At 31.8% G+C, this 18894-nt stretch overlaps 2 protein-coding genes across 4 annotated transcripts; one reads left to right on the forward strand and one right to left on the reverse strand.

The window, feature by feature from the left end:
- Nucleotides 1-643: 643 nt before the first annotated feature.
- LOC107954025 (uncharacterized) lies at nucleotides 644-4067 on the forward strand. Of its 2 annotated transcripts, none has more exons than XM_016889476.2 (4): nucleotides 644-781; nucleotides 1061-1142; nucleotides 3206-3398; nucleotides 3739-4067. In XM_016889476.2, exons 2-4 carry the CDS (start codon nucleotides 1089-1091, stop codon nucleotides 3867-3869), a joined length of 378 nt encoding a protein of 125 aa, XP_016744965.1. In that variant the 5' UTR covers nucleotides 644-781; nucleotides 1061-1088; the 3' UTR covers nucleotides 3870-4067. The 2 variants fall into 2 exon arrangements, with proteins under 2 accessions (XP_016744965.1, XP_016744966.1); XM_016889477.2 differs by lacking the exon at nucleotides 644-781 and adding an exon at nucleotides 782-893.
- A 5607-nt stretch (nucleotides 4068-9674) lies between these two features.
- LOC107954024 (probable glutamate carboxypeptidase AMP1) lies at nucleotides 9675-17640 on the reverse strand. Of its 2 annotated transcripts, none has more exons than XM_041097482.1 (11): nucleotides 17324-17640; nucleotides 14468-15745; nucleotides 13177-13418; nucleotides 12534-12686; nucleotides 12376-12444; nucleotides 11785-11872; nucleotides 11577-11660; nucleotides 11363-11451; nucleotides 10889-11002; nucleotides 10641-10775; nucleotides 9675-10066 (listed from the first exon to the last, which is right to left on the reverse strand). In XM_041097482.1, exons 2-11 carry the CDS (start codon nucleotides 15414-15416, stop codon nucleotides 9884-9886), a joined length of 2106 nt encoding a protein of 701 aa, XP_040953416.1. In that variant the 5' UTR covers nucleotides 15417-15745; nucleotides 17324-17640; the 3' UTR covers nucleotides 9675-9883. The 2 variants fall into 2 exon arrangements, with proteins under 2 accessions (XP_040953416.1, XP_040953417.1); XM_041097483.1 differs by having other exon boundaries at nucleotides 14468-16905; nucleotides 17324-17570.
- Nucleotides 17641-18894: the final 1254 nt, after the last annotated feature.

The raw sequence follows: 18894 nt of genomic DNA on the forward strand, positions 1-18894 counted from the left end.
CATCCACTTTTTTTATTTTAGATCATGGGTCTCTACTGGGCCCCACTTATTACATGGTAATCTCCTCCTTGTACTTTCATAATCTAGACATGGATAGGATGGTCCCATTCATTTTTGATTCACTTTGGTTACTATTTTTTAAAAATATATATACATTTATAAACTATTTTTTATATATATTATAAATAGATTCTTTTCATCCACTTTCACTAATAAAAAAATGACATAGTGGAGAGAATATCCAGCTAATTAAACGTGGCGTTCCCCGTGAGGCATACAGATATACAAGAATCGATTTTTAATAGTAAAAATAGATGAATTTTTAATAGATGAATTTTGTTTGTTCTTTAAACTAGTACATATGAATTAATTTATTCATTTTTTTAAGTAAAGATAACAAAATATAATTTAATTTTTAGATTGAAAATTGAATGCATGAGACAAGAAATAATAAATAAGGATTAATTTTAAGATTTTTATATAATTCTAACCTTTTTTATAGATGAGATTAAAAATTATTTTATTATTTATTTAATTTTAAAAAAATTATTAATAATAATTAAAGACAAATGTTGATTGACATATAAAATTAAAGGACTCTATATCAAATAACAATTATTTAATATTGTATTATAAATATATATATTTTAGTTTTCATTTCTTCTCATCTTTCTCTCTCAAATAATTTCAATCTCAATATTTCTCAAATGTAGCAAAAAGAAATCCAAACCCTAAAAATTCTCTTTTTCTCTCTCTCTTACTCTTTCATTTTCTCGCAAAGGTACGTTTTTTTTTTCTTTCTTTTTCTATGTTGTTTGCTTCCCGAGAAAATAAAATAATAAAGAAAATAAAAGGAAAGAGAAAGGAGAAGGAGAACTGAGATCTCAACAACTGTCAGTCTGACCCTAAAACCTGTTGTTCTCCAGTTTTCTTCTTTTTTTTCTTATCCGATTTCCAGGGATCAAATAGACATTTTTTTTTTGTTTTTCTGGGATTTAATTTGATTTTCAATTTAAATTGGCGGTAAATTTTGATGGGAAATTGGTGATAAATATAACAGGTAAACTGGGTCGAGCTAATAGAAAAAGATGAGCAAAGAACAAACGCCTGAGCCACTCGATTTCTTCATTTGGACTGTTGAGGTAATATTTTATCTTTTTGTATTTATATTTACTTCTTATTATATTTGGATTTTTTTTTTGCTGTAAATTTCAGATCTCGAGTGTTTTTTTTTCTTCATGTGATATTTTTGTAAAATGGCGGAATTTTTGCTAATTATGCTTAGTAAAATTTTCAGTTGGGAATTTTGACTCTGACATTTCTTCACTGAACATAGCTCAAATTGTACTGTTCTTTTCCATGTTTTGATTGTAGGGAACTGTTAAAGTGAACTGAATTGACCCTTATGATCAAATCAAAAATAGGCCTTGATTGAGTTTTTTTTTGCCTTGATTTAGTTGATTTTGATTCTTCACTCTTGTTTAGTTTGGGGCATAAGGCATGCATTAGGTGCTAGAATCCTTATATTGCTTCAGCTATAAGGCACAAGAAAAGCAGAACCAAGTGCTGGTAAACATTTGGACCAAGTTCGAATCCTCGAGTCATTATTATTGAGAGGGTTTTATTTGAATGCCAACCTGCCCGAACATGAGTAGTCTTAGACCACCTGTAGTTATAATAAAAAAAACATGTTCCTCGGCAAACTAGGTGTTAGCCTAATCAAATATGCCTCGCCCGAAAGAGTCTCTGAGGTGCTTTTGTTGTTCATTGCTAAGGCGTATTTCTTCTAACAATGCTTGTTCAAGGTTGTCATTTTTGCCTCTTTCACGGTTATTCCACCTGCCCCGCAGGTATGTTACTTGATTACTAGATTGTGGTTTTGTAACATTATTGTAACTCGTAATGAATCTTCTCTACAATTGTTTTTAGTCTGTCACAAAGCTTGCATTTGCAACAATGAACATCATTATTAAAAAGTTGTTCATGTAGGTAATGATGAGGCCGGTTGAGTGGATAAGTTGAAATTTCGTAGATCTGTGGCTGTCCAACCATAACTACAAGTCCATACTGTCTATATGGTTTAGATACCTGCAATCTGCAGAAATTGTATGACAAATTTCTTAATTTCTCCTTAACTCGGCATCTGTTGTTTCAACATTTCTGATAAAGTACCCCCTGGTTTCATACAAGTTGTCAATTTAATGAGTGTAGAGAAGAAATGAAAAAGAGAAAGAAAGAAAAAGGAAAGTTCTTTTCCCACCTGTGGATTTCTGAGTAAGGTTGGGATCTTGGATTTGCCTCTTTACTAAATTCCAATTCAGGTAGACTTTTTCAAGAAGATGACAGTAAATACCAGCAGGTGCAGAAGATGGGTATTCATCATTGATGATGAGCTGTTTATTTTCAAGTTATGACACATACTATTGACTTGCGTGAGATGCCATAATTAACTGTTTTAGAGATGGACTAGCTATGTCAATATATATTCATTCTCCTTGGAAGACTTGTATGTGCCCATCAAATGATTAGGAAAATGGGAAAATTAGTCCTTATACGTTAGATAAAAGAGCAAAATGGTCCCAAGGTTAAAATTTCCAACCATTTCTACTGTTAAAAACTAGTATTTATATGTTAACATGACGTACACATGGCACGTCACGTGCCATTGTCTAGTTATTCTGTCAGAGATGCAAGTTTTTAACAATAAAAATAGAACGAAAATTTTAACATAAAAAACTAATTTTCTCTTTGATTAAATGTACGAAGACCAGTTTGCCCATTTTTTTAATCGAGGGCCTTTATGGTACAAGTGCCAATTCTTAATAGGGGCCTAGTACAGAGGCCTTTATGGTACTTTTACCCATAATTAACTGTTTTCGAGGTGGATTAGCTATGTATATACATGTATATTCATTCTCCTTAGAAGACTTCTATGTGCTTGTTAAATGATTAGGAATTCTACAACTATATGTTTTCGATGAATCAACTAAGCCACAAATGCACTTTGTCGTTGTATAATTCAGCCAATATACGTAATTATGCTGCAAGTGTGTAACCAAATTACGATGTTGTCTAAGCCAAAAGTTCTTGAAGCCGTTGGGGAACATTTTGTAACATGTTCTTTTGATGTTTGACAGAAAAACATTCGGTAAGTACATTTGATTCAATAACATGCTCTTGTGTTGTGATCTTTCACTTCTGGCAGGATGTCGGGATGTGGTTGGAAGAGATAAATCTCGGTAGCTATCGTCTGATTTTCAAAGAAAACGGTGTCAATGGGGAATACCTAGAAGGCATGTCTATGTTTACAACTGAACAGATTCTTCGGTTTATAAGACGATGCCATATGAAATGGGGAGACTTCATCACTCTATGCAAGGAACTTAGACGAATAAAAGGTATATATATAGCTTTTCTTGCCGCACGCAGTAGTTGTCTAGCTTCGGGTCATTTCATTGTGCATCATATGTACCTATAAAGCATGAATATTTTACCCACTCTCGTAAATCACTTCCCGTACCCAACTTATGTCATAGCAGCTTTGCCTTTTGCATATGAATTGATAAAATAGGAATACACTGAGTGATTGGTTTAGATATTTTGTATATCATGTCCAGTTGGTTTAACGATATTCAATTGCTTTCCGATCAAGAAAACATTTTTTCTTGCCTGTATTCTTCGACACCTCGTAGCTATTGTCCTTTATTGATATACATATTTATGAATTGTATTCTTCAGTGGCTTGTCTAAAGGGAGAGCAAAAAGTTCGCAGGCCGTGGTGGGCACCTTCATGCCTTTCGTTAGTCTTTCTCAAGGTGGCAAAACGGAACAGACAATCGCGCGTTGTTTCCTTGAAGCTCGAACCGTGATGCTATGTATGTATAATGTAGCTTTTTTTTTCCTATTGTTCAGGGAGCAAAAATTCGGGGGAAAAATGCTGAACTGTTTTTTTTAAGTTGTTGATAGTTCTTCCTTCAAGAACTCTGTTAAGCATACAAAGCTTTCCCTAAATATATATTTGTTATATGTTTGATTTTATAATTGTATCACCACTCTTGTTTTGTGAAGCAGAGTATGTATACGTGTATATATACATGTATGTGTGTGTGTTTGAAAGCAATAGTTTCACTGAAGTGAAATTAATTAAAGATGGTCCCATACCTTTTAAGGTTAAAATATGATATAAGTTTTTGTATTCTTCGTAAATTTAAAATTTAGTCATTTTATTTTTTATATTTTAAAATTTAAGTTTAATTTTTAACATAGTTAAAATTATTTTGTTAAATTTAGGTTCATTATGTATCTTTTTTAGTGACATTGTTACTAAAAGTATCTTTTTTTTAAATGTCACAACAAATTTCATAATATTAACCATTTGACTTAAATTTTGAAATTTGGAAGGTAAAATGATTAAATTTTTGGACAGGGATTTACAGTATATTTTAACTTTTAAGCAATGATAAGGTAATTCTAAAAAGATTCAGAACAACTTGAATTTAAGGCATGTTCTACTTGTCAATCTATCGTATCGATTGCTGAATCGTCATTTGGAGTTCATTAGCTAGATTTAAAGAAAAATAATTAACAATCTAGTGACTTACATAAAAACTTTCTAATAGTTTAATGACACAAATAAAAACTTTCAAATAATTCAATGACCATTATGAAACTTTTTTAAATCTAGTGGCCAAAATGTAAAATTTTTAATAGTTTAATGACTTTGAGTGTAATTTATCTATTAATTAAAGACTCCCATAAAAAAACACTACCACCTCTTGAGTAAAGTTAAAATATCTCATAAGTTTCTCTCATCGTAAATTTGAAATTGTCCTTATTACAAGAAATTTAATTCTTTTACTTTCTAAATTTTAAAATTCAAGTCCAATTATTAATTCTGTTAAAATTGTTTTGTTAAATTCAAGTTTATTACAACATCATTTCTTTAGTTATATTACTATCAAGCGATTTTTTTTATTCTTTTATTTCAAAATCTCAAATCGACAAATTTAACAATGTTAACAATTGAATAAAAAATTTAAAAGTTGAGGAATATAAGGACTAATTTTTAAAAATAAAAGTACAAATACTAAATTCTAAAATTTAAATTTGTAAAGAATACATGAACATATGATATATTTAACCATTGGGTAAATTTTGGATGGCGATGGTTGAGCCCGTTTGAATCATTTGTTGACTACATTTGTGGCTTCAGCTTTATAATGTGTAGCAAATACATCGTTATCACCTGAACTATAAAAACCCAAGGTTCATTTGCTATCACATCTATAGCCCACAGCTATTAAAAATTCATTGCATGGTAGGGTATATGTAAGGGTTTTTTTCTTCACAAACATCATTTAACTCTGAAATTATTCCTTATGATACTCTTGTCCTTTTCAATACTCCCAAAGCCAAGACCTTAAAATAATCAAAGCTATTCACATGTAAACAGGGTCAAGAAATAGTATACATACATGCATATAGGTGAATGTGCTTAGGAAGTCCCTCTTGTATACGGACTGGATCAAATTAGTCCCTTTATTGCTAACCGGATCAATTTAATCCATGTGCTATTGAAAAGAATCAAATGAGGTCAATTTAGAATATAGTTAACATTCACTGTTGAAATTTGGCCTTATTTGATTTTTTTAGTAGTATAGGAATTAAATTGATCTAATTAATAGTAGAGGGATTAATTTGATTCAGCCCTTATAATAGAGGGACCCATCAAGTATACTTGCTAGCGAACGTGGCAGTGATTGCATCTTCTAGGAAGATATATAATTATGGTTAAATTTTGTTATTAGTCCTATATCATGCTTAAGTTATGGATTTGGTCCTTAAATTTTAATTTGGTTATTTTTAGTCACCACACTTTTCAATCATTGAAATCTCAATCTTAATCAAACTGTAGTTGTTAAATTCATTAAGTTCTATTATTTTCGAAGTCTTATACATGAAACATATTATTGCATGTGTAATACCATGTCAACTTGCAATTTTCACATATTCTTTAAAACAAAATCACTTAATAGATTTAAATTGGAAAACATAGACTATATCTACAAAACTAATAGCAAAATTTAACCACAAATGGATTCGTTACTAAAATTTTAAAATGAAAAAAGTAAGGTCACTAAATTTGACTAAATTAAAGTATAGGACTAAATCCAAAACTTACATATAGATAGGAACTAATAGCATAATTAACCAATAATTATAATTAAACTTTCTTAGGTAAATACTCTCAATGTCACTAAACTATTAGTAAGTTTACATTTTGATCACCAAACTTCAAAAAAGTTACTAAATAGTCACGAAATTATTCAAAAGTTTTCATTTAACCTACTAAACTATTCGAATATTTTTTATTTAAGTCACTGGGCTTCTAAGTTTTTTTTTTAAAAAAAAGTCTGGCTAGTGGGCTCCAAGCAACGGTTCGACGATAGGTACGGTGGATCAGTATCTATTGACAAGTAAAAGAAAGTCGATCTGGCAATCAATGTCAGAGATCAAAGAAGAAAACTGTTTGTATTTTGGTGCGTAGATTCATTACCTTCAAAGTTGTTTCATAAACAGAAACTAAACGATAGAAGAGAAGGGAATGAGAGTTTGCGTGAACGGAGAATGTCATATAGCAGCGATTTTAACAACCAAATGACTTAAATGAAAACTTTCAAATAGTTCAAGACTATTTTATAATTTTTTAAAATTGAATAATCAAAACATAAACTCCTTAGTTGTAATTTACCCAATTTTTTTAAAAAAATATCAAACAATGCATGACCTAACCATTTATTCCCCCCCAAGCTTCCTTCCAAATACTACTTCCCAATGGCATTTTGGACTTTACCCCTCACACTTATCTTCCATTGAAGAAGCTATTATTTAAACTATACCCTTTATTAGCTCATTCTTCTTGTATTTAGCTGCTCAACAGCTTATTCTCTTTTTAATATAATTTCCAAATCAACCCCCAAAATCATTTCAATATATATACATGATTGATGTGTTCAATAGGCAAAATGATGATCACCTATAAATACATACAACATAACAATCAAATTTCCATTAAAAAAAAAAGGGTTCTTTGAGAATGGGTAGGCAAGGTGGTGGTGATTCTATTATGGTTAGTTCCTCAATTGCTCTTTTGCAACGAAGGTTTAAGCAGCTACAAAAAGATAGAGAAAAAAGAGAGGAGAAAGAGCTTATGAAACTGTTATCCGAATCCGAATCTGCAAGCACGCGATACCAACCTAACGGGTTGTTGTATAGGCAACAACAAACCCGTCAGGAATCCTCATTGCTTTCTCTTGGATTGAGCTTGTACGGTAGGCGAACCATGGCAATCCCAACATCATCATCAACAACAACAACTAGGGCTAATGACACTTCAAGACCATCAAAAACGTTTGAGATTTATGATCATGTTGATACTTCACTTCATCTCTAGTAGGGTAAAGAAAAGAGGTTGTCAATACTGGGTTTCATTTTTCGAACCCAAATTCGATGTTATTTCCTACATCAACTAATTAAGTTCCATTTTCTCTTTTTTTTTTTGGGGGGGGGGGTTTGTAATTAAGAATCTAAAATTAATAGAATTATATCAAAATCACTAATTCACTTCAACGTTATAGTTTTTGGTGATGAAAATTAAAGCCAATAATTCATTCTACAAGAACCCATAGTGGGTTCCTTTTAAGACAAGCAAGAGTGCTATATATTGTAGTTTAGTGACATTGTTTTTGTGGGTTTCACTTGAGATTTTGTCTCTCTGCTTGTAAGCTTGCTTCTTATGCATCACAATATACAAAATATATGAATCGGATCGGATTAGTTGATCGATCAAGAATCGAGAACCGGTCAGAGTATCGATTAGATCAAGAATCAATATAAATTGATTGAATTAAATTTTTTTTTAATTTTTAATAAATTTTTTATCGAACCGATAATTTAACAAATTCGATATAAAAACATGAATGAAAACATTCACGGCCGGAGATCTTTTTATGTTGTTTACTGTTTTTGTTTTACATTAGAACCAATAATGTGACTGTTTGATGGGTAGTTTGGTGGTATAGAAAATAAAACATGTTTTGTTGGTAGATGAAACCAATGTTTTTGCTGGTGGAATTAATCATTTTGATTTTAAATTCATATAAATTTGAATATAAAAGAATATATACATTAAAAATTTATAAAACCTGGTTTCTAATCTGATTCGTGAATTAACTAGGGTTTTGCTTTGCTCCAAGTTTGTACCGATGCTTACGTGAGGACCAAATGATGTTGAGAGAAAGTGTACTCTACCAAATAGAAATGGAAAAATCAGTGGATATTTCGCAGTTGAAATACATAAGGAATTCATCTGAAAATGATTCCTCTTTTGTCGTTATCAGTACCTCCAGATAATGAGTGGGAGTGAATGCATCTTCTTAATTTTTGATCAATACCACTCTCATCATGTTGAGAATTCGAATATAAAATTCCCTACAGATTAAAATAATTCAAGCACTATGGGTAAGTAGACGGGCTCAAATTGTTACTAATAAAATAATACCACATTATCAATTTTTAAACATCTATAAATATTATTTTACACTTAATCACATATAATATAATCTCTAATTTATTTTAATTTTAATTAGAATAATTAAAATTTTAGGAGAAGAAACTTGAAACTATGTGTTATAATAATAAATAAAATTTTAAAATGCTTAAATCAATAATTAAAAATTAAAAAATTGATAAAAATTATAAGCACAAATTTATAAAAAAAAAAAACTAAAATCAACCATTAAAAATCTAGATAAAAACTAGTAAAAAATCGAAATCTGAAAAACTATAACCACCATTGGTGGTTTTATCAATTTCTAAAATTTGATTAGAACTCCAGAAATAGAAAATTAAAAAAGAAAAAGAAAAATTCCCTTTGGAAATTAATAATAATAAAAGGATGGAGCTCATAAGAATAAAAAATGATTTGAGAGCAAAGAAATAAAAGATGATTAAATTTACAAAAAAATAAAATGTTTTAACGATTATAAAAGAAGAAAATATGTTTGTTTATTTATTTATTTTTTTAATTTGTTAAGTAATTTAATTAAAGTTACATTAAATTAGAGAAGATATTAAATACTGATGTGTATAATAAGACTTTTACATTTTTAAAAAATGGATGATGACATTATATTATTAGTACCTAAAAATTTTAGATTTTAAGATCATCCTAATATAATTTATTCTCTTATTTTTTTAACATACAACATTATTAATATATACAATTCATGAAAATAATAAAATTAAAATATATAAAAAGATTAAAATAGAACTTTAATTGAACGATACACAAGGTGTGAGTTTAAATTCTACTATAACCAATTTAAAAGACTAAAATACTCTCATATAATATAATTTATTTTAAATACCAAAATGATATTTTTATGATTTTCCTAACTGAATTATTTATTTAATTGACTCAAACTCTAATTATAATATAGATTTTAAAATAAATATATTTAAAATAATTAATAATATCCTTTACGCGACTTAACCAAAATTGGTCAGGTAAATAGTCAAATTGGTTTTAACGCTCACCCCTAATTCTTCCCCTTGCTCAAAACTGGTCTAACCATCAATTTTTGATCCAACCGGTCCAACCAACCATTCCTATATGATTTCAACAACCATCAATTATAATGAAGAGTTTCTACATTCATAATCAACGCCACTGAGTACAATTTGCAAACGCTCGGTAATGGCTACCGACATGGATAAATGTAACAGAAAACATATATATGTACAAGTTTATGCCTCTCTCTCTCTCTCTCTCTCTCTCTTTGTCTAATTTTCAACTTCCACTCTTGCAGCTATCAGTTTTTTTTCAGACAAGTTCTCCTTTGAGTGCAGCTGCGGCTCTTTGGATGGCTCTAGCAACTCTCCAGATTTCGTGTTTAATTGCTGCATGCCAGTCCTTTTGGCTCATGTTCTTCGATTCAGCCATGGCATCAGATATTCCAGGGAAGAACTCCAATCCACTCTCGTAGTTGCTGCGAGGTCCATAAATCTGAAACGAATACAAAAAAAAAGAAGAAGAAGAAGATGATGAAATATGAGATTAATTCACAAGCAAAACTGAAATACACGACTCCATTCCAGTAAACTCTGATGCATGATGATGATAATGATGACGACGATGTTCCAAGGTCATAAATATGAGTTAGAAACTTCGTGTGATATGAATCAGCACTATATCAACTTGCAAAACAAGTTATGTAAGTACGCCATACACCAAGGAAGCAAATCATATTACCATACCGATATGTTAAAGCCTCCGTACTAATAGCAAACTGAAATATGCGACTCCCTGATGATGATAATGTTTCGAGGTGAAATATGAGTTGGAAACATTGAGTGATATGAATCAGCACTATACCAACATGCAACCCGAGTTACACAAGTACACCATATGTCAAAGAAGCAAATCACATTACCATACTGGTATAAGCATGAATCCGCACAGTACCAACTTGCAACAGAAGTTAAATAAGCATGCCAGATGTCAAAGAAGCAAATCACATCGCCATATCGGTATGTAAAACCTCTGTCCTAACAGCAATTTTCGAAAAGAAAACACTTACAAGATGCTTGAACCACTCCCTTCCTTTAATTCCATCTGTATCTAGGAAGCCTCTTTCGGCAAGCATCAACCTATCATTCAATGCTCGGATCTTCAAAGCTAAAAGATCATTGGTAAATTCTTGCTCCATTAGTTTCTGCAATCCACAATGGAAGATGTCACTGCATTAGTCTATAAGGAATGACTACTTGAAATATCTTTCCCCCTTTAAAATTCATAGAATTCCAATTAACTTTCTTGCCATTTTACCTTTGTTTCTTCGCTAGCTTGTTTTGCTGCAGATGTAAATTCTTGAATCGATGTGGCTAGGGGGGTGAGGGATATGTTACCATCCAAAACTCTGCTGAAGGCATCTTTATACTCCTACATGAGATGGTCAGAAAATAGTTTCATGATCTAACTTGACCTTGGTAGTTAGCTCCTTAGAAACATTAATATTGACAAAGTTCAAGGGCCGGCTAGGAAAAGAAATTAAGTCACCTAATCTTGAAAAAATAGAGAGAATATTTTCGAGTGAAAGCAGAAGGATTAACAATTTTGAGTTATTCTAGACCAAAAGCTAACATTCAACTCAATAGAACCCCGGATAGCCTTGACAACATTATTGTAACCAAGGGTTAACAATCAACAGCCCACCAAAACCTTGTAGAAGAACAGTAATAGTGGAAATGGTTGGGAACACTTGACAATATCCACAAACATAAGGAGAGAATAACCCCATACCTGCAACTGTTTAGCATAGGAGAGGTAATCAAGAGGTAGAACGGGATCATCAGCAAGGTGAAGGCCTAGAAGACCCCAAACTCCAGCCACTAACATGTCAAACAACAAAGCAGTGTTATCTTGACAAGTTGATTAAAATGTTTAAAATAGAGTTTCATTATTGGGTGAGAGTTCGAAATTCATCAAGGTTATATTTGAGGAAAAGAAAGCTAACCAGCCACATGACGCCAAAAGAATGGATCTGCGTTGTTTATCATCCAGTTGAAAGAATCGAATGCAGTATGATATACAGGGAAATCTGGATAAAAGGAAAAGAAGATTCATATAGCATAAATTGTAGCACTAAAGATTTATGAACTGCTACAGATGCATCATGTTCAAACTTTCAACAAAAGACTATTAATATAGGGATAACGACATACCTCTTCCATAATATATGTCGACAGAAGGAACCCCAGCATGTTGCAAGAATGGTGCAAAATCAGAATCCACGCCACTGAGTCTTTGAATCTGCAAAACAACCAAGTCAGTCTCAATCAAGCTCTATCGGAACACCTTTAATTTTATATCAGAGAACAAAAAAACGAAGTACAATCATATTGAAAAACTGATGGGTCTTCAAGGGAACAAATAGCAGCATTTTCCTTTATAGTAGGTCTCTTTTATGTCATTTTAAATTTATATAGGAACAATTTTAAGGACCATTAAATAGGCCAGACGTAACTACAGGCTAGCAGGCTTTGTCTGGAAATAAATGTCCACCATGCCTAATATTTGTATCTGACGTCCCCAAATGAACTAAACAAAAACATGAAATAACAGAAGCTTGCCACATGATAAGGCCCAAGCAACCTTATCAGAGTATACAAGAAATCCCAAGAAAATACATAATCAAACAATTAAACTCGTGTGAATGGTAAAGGACAACCTACATGTATGGATTCGATGTATATCATGTTGCACCTACAAGCTAAATAAATGAACTCATAGAGAAATAAAGATTGTGGCCATACATTGTTTCCGTTCATGGTTTTCCATTTTTCATATATTGTAGCTACAACCTCTGAATCCTGATCCTGGACCTGAAATTACTATAAAAATCAGTTGAAAGATATCATAAAACAAAGTCCTTACAAGTAATTAAGTCTTTTTGCATATTTCTTCTGTCTACCTTCTTTGTGACCTCAAAAATAAGAGTATCTAGCTGAGGAGTTGCGCCAGCAAAAAACCCAGGCCCTTGCACCGCACAATCTACGTTAAGATATGCCACAGCTTTAGCACCAAGATTTACAAGGTTCTGCTCAACCCACTCCGTGGAACCGATCTAAAAACAAAATAGCAACAGATAAAAATAACTTTGGTGAATCAAAGGGGCAAAATTATTATAAAACATAAGCTTTATCAACTTGATGATTTTCGAAACTTGTTCATCGCTGTTGCAAAATGCCTACTCTTGAAACCAGAACACTATATTCATTACATCTACATTTAACCAAATGATTTTCCCTTAACTCATGTCAGCATAAAACAGATAATTTGTTAGATGGATTATCATTCTATACAAGCACAGTGAAAATTTTAAACTCCACAAGTGAGGTTAAATGGTTGTTGCTATATATTCGTTTAACAAATATTTATTCATGAATTTCCATAAATATACCCTAATGGGACTATGTCATTGTCAGCCCTCTAACCCAGCTTTTGGAGTTTAAAACTTCAATGCTGGTGATTAGAATGAATTTCATTTGATCTAGATTTCGGTGTTTTGCTCCACATGCATGGCATTTTTAAACAAAGGATGGAACATTACCTACCATTCCAAATTCTTCAGCATCCCAACTGCAAAAAATGATTGTCCTCCGAGGATTCCAACCCTTTCGCATCAAAAGGGCATATCTTCGAGCAATATCAAGGAGTGTTGCAGTCCCACTATTGGGGTCAACAGCACCATATGTCCAAGCATCTCTATGATTCCCCATCAAAACATAACGATCTGGCTCCTCCAATCCTCTTATGACAGCGACTACATTATAAATTGTAGCCAACTTTTTCTCCCCTAGAAAAATAAACCAAAAGGTAGAACCAGGATAGATATAGATGTAAAAGAGCTTTTTAGAGAATAGGATATAAAAGGTAACTGCTTTTCCACTTTCCACAAAGAATAATAATAAATAGACTTCGGTTCTAGAAAGAAATGAAATAAGTAAAAACTAGCTTTCATCAGCATGGATATCCTATCATGAAATATAATTTCCGTCCAGTCATGCATTAACAATGCTGTCTAAAAAAAGCAGAGCAGAAAGAAAAGTAAGCTTAACCCCAACATCTTCAGTGTATAGCTAAGGAAAAGCATATAACAAAGATAGCAAATACCATGCAAATTTACTAGGAAACTACTAGGTAAAAACAAAAAAGTTTTTTTTAATTACGTCACCTCCATGGGTTCCATTCAAACATAGCAAAAATGTATCAGTTGCAGTTGAGAGGGGAGTTCTCTTACGCCAAAATAGATCAATCCAGTTCCAATTGTGTGAAGTCCAAGGTCAGGCATTGATAAAGTAAAGTTGATATCACCCCAAGCATTTTCCCTTCTAGAAATGAATGAAAATCCTAAATGATGAAGAGCATTATGAAGTAGATTAAGGGTTCAAATTTGAGCTGATTGATCTAAATTCATTGCATATAACACATAAAAACTTTATTTTCCAGTCAATCATTACTACCCAACATGGGAAGTGAAAGAAAAAGATGCGGGAACCCCCAAAATTAGATCATAAGGGGCTATTCACTTGTCAAAGTTAGATCATTCCGGTTTCTTAAAAAAAAGCGCCAATAACCACTCTAATTTACCAAACTAGCTTTTTGACTAAAAAATGCAGGTCAAGATAATAGTATCCAGCAAAAGAAACTCTTTTTACAGACAGATTTAACATTGAAATCAAACCAAATTCAATTGTCAATCTTTGCAAATCCAATTTGACCAACTTTTAACACTAACATCAAGCACAAAAGTTATGTACAGAAATAAAACAAACAAAAGTATGCAGTAACAACAAATAAAGCAAAAAAAATTAGCATCAACAATCTACCAGCCAGCCAAACCAACCTGGTAAGTAAAATTCACCATAACCAAACCCGATCCAACATGAGATAAATTAGATCGTCCGGAATCCCTCCATTCCTGAGGTGCCAAAGGTCCCTCAAGAGAATCTAAAATAAGTTGAGCAGACTCAAAAGGTAAGGGCAGAGATGGAATTCCAGGAAACCTCTCCAAAACCTTCTTGTCCTCCAACTTCAACCTCTCCCCATCTTCATCCGCACCCCATCCAGGAGTTAAGGGGTCACCAACTCCCTCCATAACTGTCCCTCTTTCAACTCCAGACCCAAAGCTACCCTTTGAAACATCCCCTTCAGCATACATTAGCACCCCCAAAGCGCCTTTTTTTTCAGCTATTTTCACTACGGCCCCTCTACTCAAACCACCACCTTTTCTAATTATCACTATGCAGCCATTAACATTAACCCCCATCAGCCCAAGCGTGCGATAGTCATCTTCCCTCCCGTGGTTCGCAAAAACAACCTTACCATGCACCGTTCCCGACGGAGAAAATGCATGGTAGGGTTGTATCAAGCCTGAAGATGGATAACTAGGAATACCCATTTCGTTTAAAGGCAAGTTTAACACGGTGCTGTTGCCGAAATGCATTGAAACTGAAGCATGAACGGGGTAAGACAAAAGGGTCTGAAACGGCACCGTATGCGTTTCCAAGCCAAGGTTTTGAAAGTGGGTTTTGACATAGTGTATGGTTTCAAGGGAAGGCTTTGTGCCAGCGAGATGAGGGTGGGAAGTGAGGGAACGCAGGTAGGAGGCGATGGTGGAGTTGGAGGCAGAAGAGAGGAATATTTGCTGGAAAAGGACTTTTTTGGGATTTCCAGGTGGATAATGGAGAGTGTAGAAACCTATAATAAGGAGGATTATGAGGGATACAAAAGTACAGAGAGGCGATGGCTTTGAAGTGAAGCCACTGTTGGGTTTAGTAAGGTTTGGAGGCATTTTTTCTTTCTTTTTGTTATATCAAATGGAAGGCAGCTTTTTTCAAGGGTTTTGTGGGTTTTTTTTTCAGTTAGATAATATAAATATAATAAAAATTTACCAAAATACTATGGGTTCTAAATTAAATTATTTACTATAATAAATAGTAGAGATAACAACAGAGCAGGGCAGGGCAGTTTTTTGCCTGCTTCAACTGTTAAGCTAGTTTCATTTTAACGGATTAAATTTATAAATGAAAAAGATAGAAAAAAAATCGAATAACACAACTTCAGCCGTCTTCTCATTCACAACACTCCCATCTTTACATGTTCGATTTGGAACATAAACCTCTGCACATGACGGCTTAACTTTGTTAGCTTTCTTTGCAAAAAATTCAATAACTATATAAATTCAAAGACATAAGTAAGCAATATATAAATCTAAGTAGACAATAAAAGCAAATATAAGTACCAAAGTCTGAATGATCCCAGAAAATAACTTTGTTCCAGTGCAAGTGCATCATCTAACTTTAATCCATTACTAGAAAGGTATACTTCTTTCTCTTCTTCTCTAGACCCCAACTATATATGTTCTTTTGATTACTGGTAGGACTAGGGTCATCAAAGGGTGAACTTGAGGTACATATAATGAGCTTTAGCTTCTCATGTATGATTAATCTTATTCAATGAAAGGAACTTTCTCATATCTTAGGATCCAGCTTTTATCTAGTCGTAAGTAAAAAAGTGATGAAATTAAATGAGGACCAACAGAAGAATGAAAGGAAAAGGATAAAAATCAGACTCTTTTGAACATTCTCTTGAGACCAGAAATGCTCTTTAGCCATTTTTATCCTGGTAAAGTGCAGGTTATTTTATAAGTAATTTTTGTGTTAAAATACATCCACCATCTGTTCAAATTAGCAACCATGATGGCATTATAATAAGTAAAGGCTAAAAACTACCTATCTTGTAGTTCCAAGCTATCTTAAAGAGAAAGAAGTAATCATACACTTCGTTACCCGGCAGTTTGGTTTAATATTTTATTAGAATTTTTTTATGATATTTAAAATATTTTTAATTTATTTATAAATTAAAATAATTAATTGTATTTATAATTATCTAGAATCAATTTATATATGAAAATTTTAGAGACATTTTTTTTTCTTCTTTTTTTCTCCCACACTGCTGACCTTTCCCGAAAATTGTGCCTGACATTATTTTTATATATTATTCTCCCTTCAAAAGAGAAGAGAATATAGTGTATGGCATTTATTGTATCCTATTTTTTTATTCATTTGTTTCAAACGCTTTCGTTCTCTCTATCTTTCTTCGACCATATCTATCTCTTCTCTTTCATCTCTGCGAATCAAAGTTCGTTTTGTTTTTCTTTTTCTCTTCAGTTATCACCCACCACCGTGTCCACCGTTTTTTGCCGGATCTGATCCGTATCCCGTGTCGGAATCCGTCGAAACTGCCGAGTCCGAGTAACGAATTAGTTCTTTCCTCTTTCTCTGAGATTGGTAATTTTTAGCCTTTACTTATAATTGCCATCATGGATGTATTTTAACACAAAAATTACGTATAAAATAACTCCAAAGAATCATTTATATGTTTGATAAAAGAAAAGGTCGATAGAAACTAAATCTCAAGTATTCGAACCTCAGATTAAGTTTTTGTTTTAATATATTCGGTTATATAAACAAGGAGTAAGAATATGCAAAACTGAAAGCAAAATCTTAGCTGAAATGAATTCTAACATACTGTTTTTCGCTGTATTCACAATAAAATAATTGTGAAACTAAGAGTCTATGGGAAAAAAACAGCAAAGAGATTGAAACAAAATCAATCTAAACCCATTTTGTGAAACAAAGAATCTATGGAAAATAACAAAAGAGAAGCAGAACAAGTAAAAAGAAAAAGAGAACATACCAGTCGAATAACACACAAAGAAGAAGACTGAAATTGCAAAATTTCACTTCAAAAGCCACCGACCACAACCACTTGAAGATTAAATTTGCAGAAAATCAGATTGAAAATTTTGTAAAATTTAACTCCAAAGGCATTCCCGTGGTTTTGAAAAGCAAAGAAGGGGAAAGGAGTTGTATAGGGTTTTATAAATTCTAGGTAAAGATAAAATATTTTTTTTTCTCAAATATCCATTAGATCGAATATGGTGAAAAAAAAAATCGCATTCATTAGTTTGGGTTAGCATTCAACTATATAAAAGTTTTTTATTTATCACTAACATTTTGATATTAAATTTTTATTTGGCGATTAACATTTTGATATTTGAAATTTTTGGTGACTAAGTTGGATGTTTTTTTTGGGTGACTAAGTTGCAAATTATTAACGAAAGTCTAGGCTGTTTATTTTTAGTGTAATAATAAATTTAATTTTTTAATATTTATACATTTGATTTTTAATTTTAAAATTTTAATTAATTTAGCTGTTAATATTTATAAAATTTATCAATTTAAATCTAATTCTAAAAAAAAACTATTTTAAAAAAAATAAAAATATGTGAAATTTATAAAATAAAAATTATTATTTTTAATACTTTGTGAAATTGAAAATGACCAAAATAATAATTTTTCTTTCGAGAATCAAATATCTTATCATATAATTAAAAGATAAAATAAGCAACTATCACACTATACCTCATGGTTATATATTTTTTTTAAATCTATATACTTATGTATAAAATGAATGTCATCATGTTGACATGTGGCATAATATATTTTTATAAAAATGATTATTTTTCAATTTTGGTCCTTCTAATAACATAATTTGATCTCTATATTTTTATAATGTTATTAATTAGTTCAAATAGTTAATATCGTTAACTTTTCAACTAAAATATTAGGTGGTTATATATAATTTGAAAGAAGATTTTTTAAATAAAAAAATTAAAAGGATTAAATTCTTAAAAGTAAAAGTACGACTAAAATCCAAATGTATGAAGTATAGAGACTTAGATTCATGGTTGTTTGAACTAGACCGATCAATGTATCGATCCAGAAAGAGACATCAAACCGGTTGACTCGTGAACTAGTACTTGCCAGTTGAACCGATTTATTATTTTTTTATGTTTTTCTAATGATTTGTTTAACCGAACCGTGATAACCAATGACCTATCCAGTTTAACAACTAACCCAGTTTTGAAAACCTTACTTAGAATATATTTTAATTTTCAATTTTTTAATAACCAATCCCAGTCAAAGTGTGACTAGACCATACTAGTTTCAAATAAAAAGGAGGTTTGCGTGCCAGAGGTAGTGGGAAGTTCGTGACGGCAACTGGGCAAAATTGAAGGGCATCGAGCACGGTTAATTAGAAGACAAAATAGGATAAATTAAGTAATGTGTAAACATTTAGGACTATTTTTTTTTAAATTAATACTAAACTGACAAAACGTGTAAAGGTTAAGAGTTAAATTTGTTATTATGCTAATATTTAAAAGTTTTCGCACCATTTTTTCCTTTAACTATTTAATAGCATGT

Source organism: Gossypium hirsutum, chromosome D07 (assembly GCF_007990345.1).
Source record: "Gossypium hirsutum isolate 1008001.06 chromosome D07, Gossypium_hirsutum_v2.1, whole genome shotgun sequence".
Lineage (NCBI taxonomy): Eukaryota > Viridiplantae > Streptophyta > Magnoliopsida > Malvales > Malvaceae > Gossypium > Gossypium hirsutum.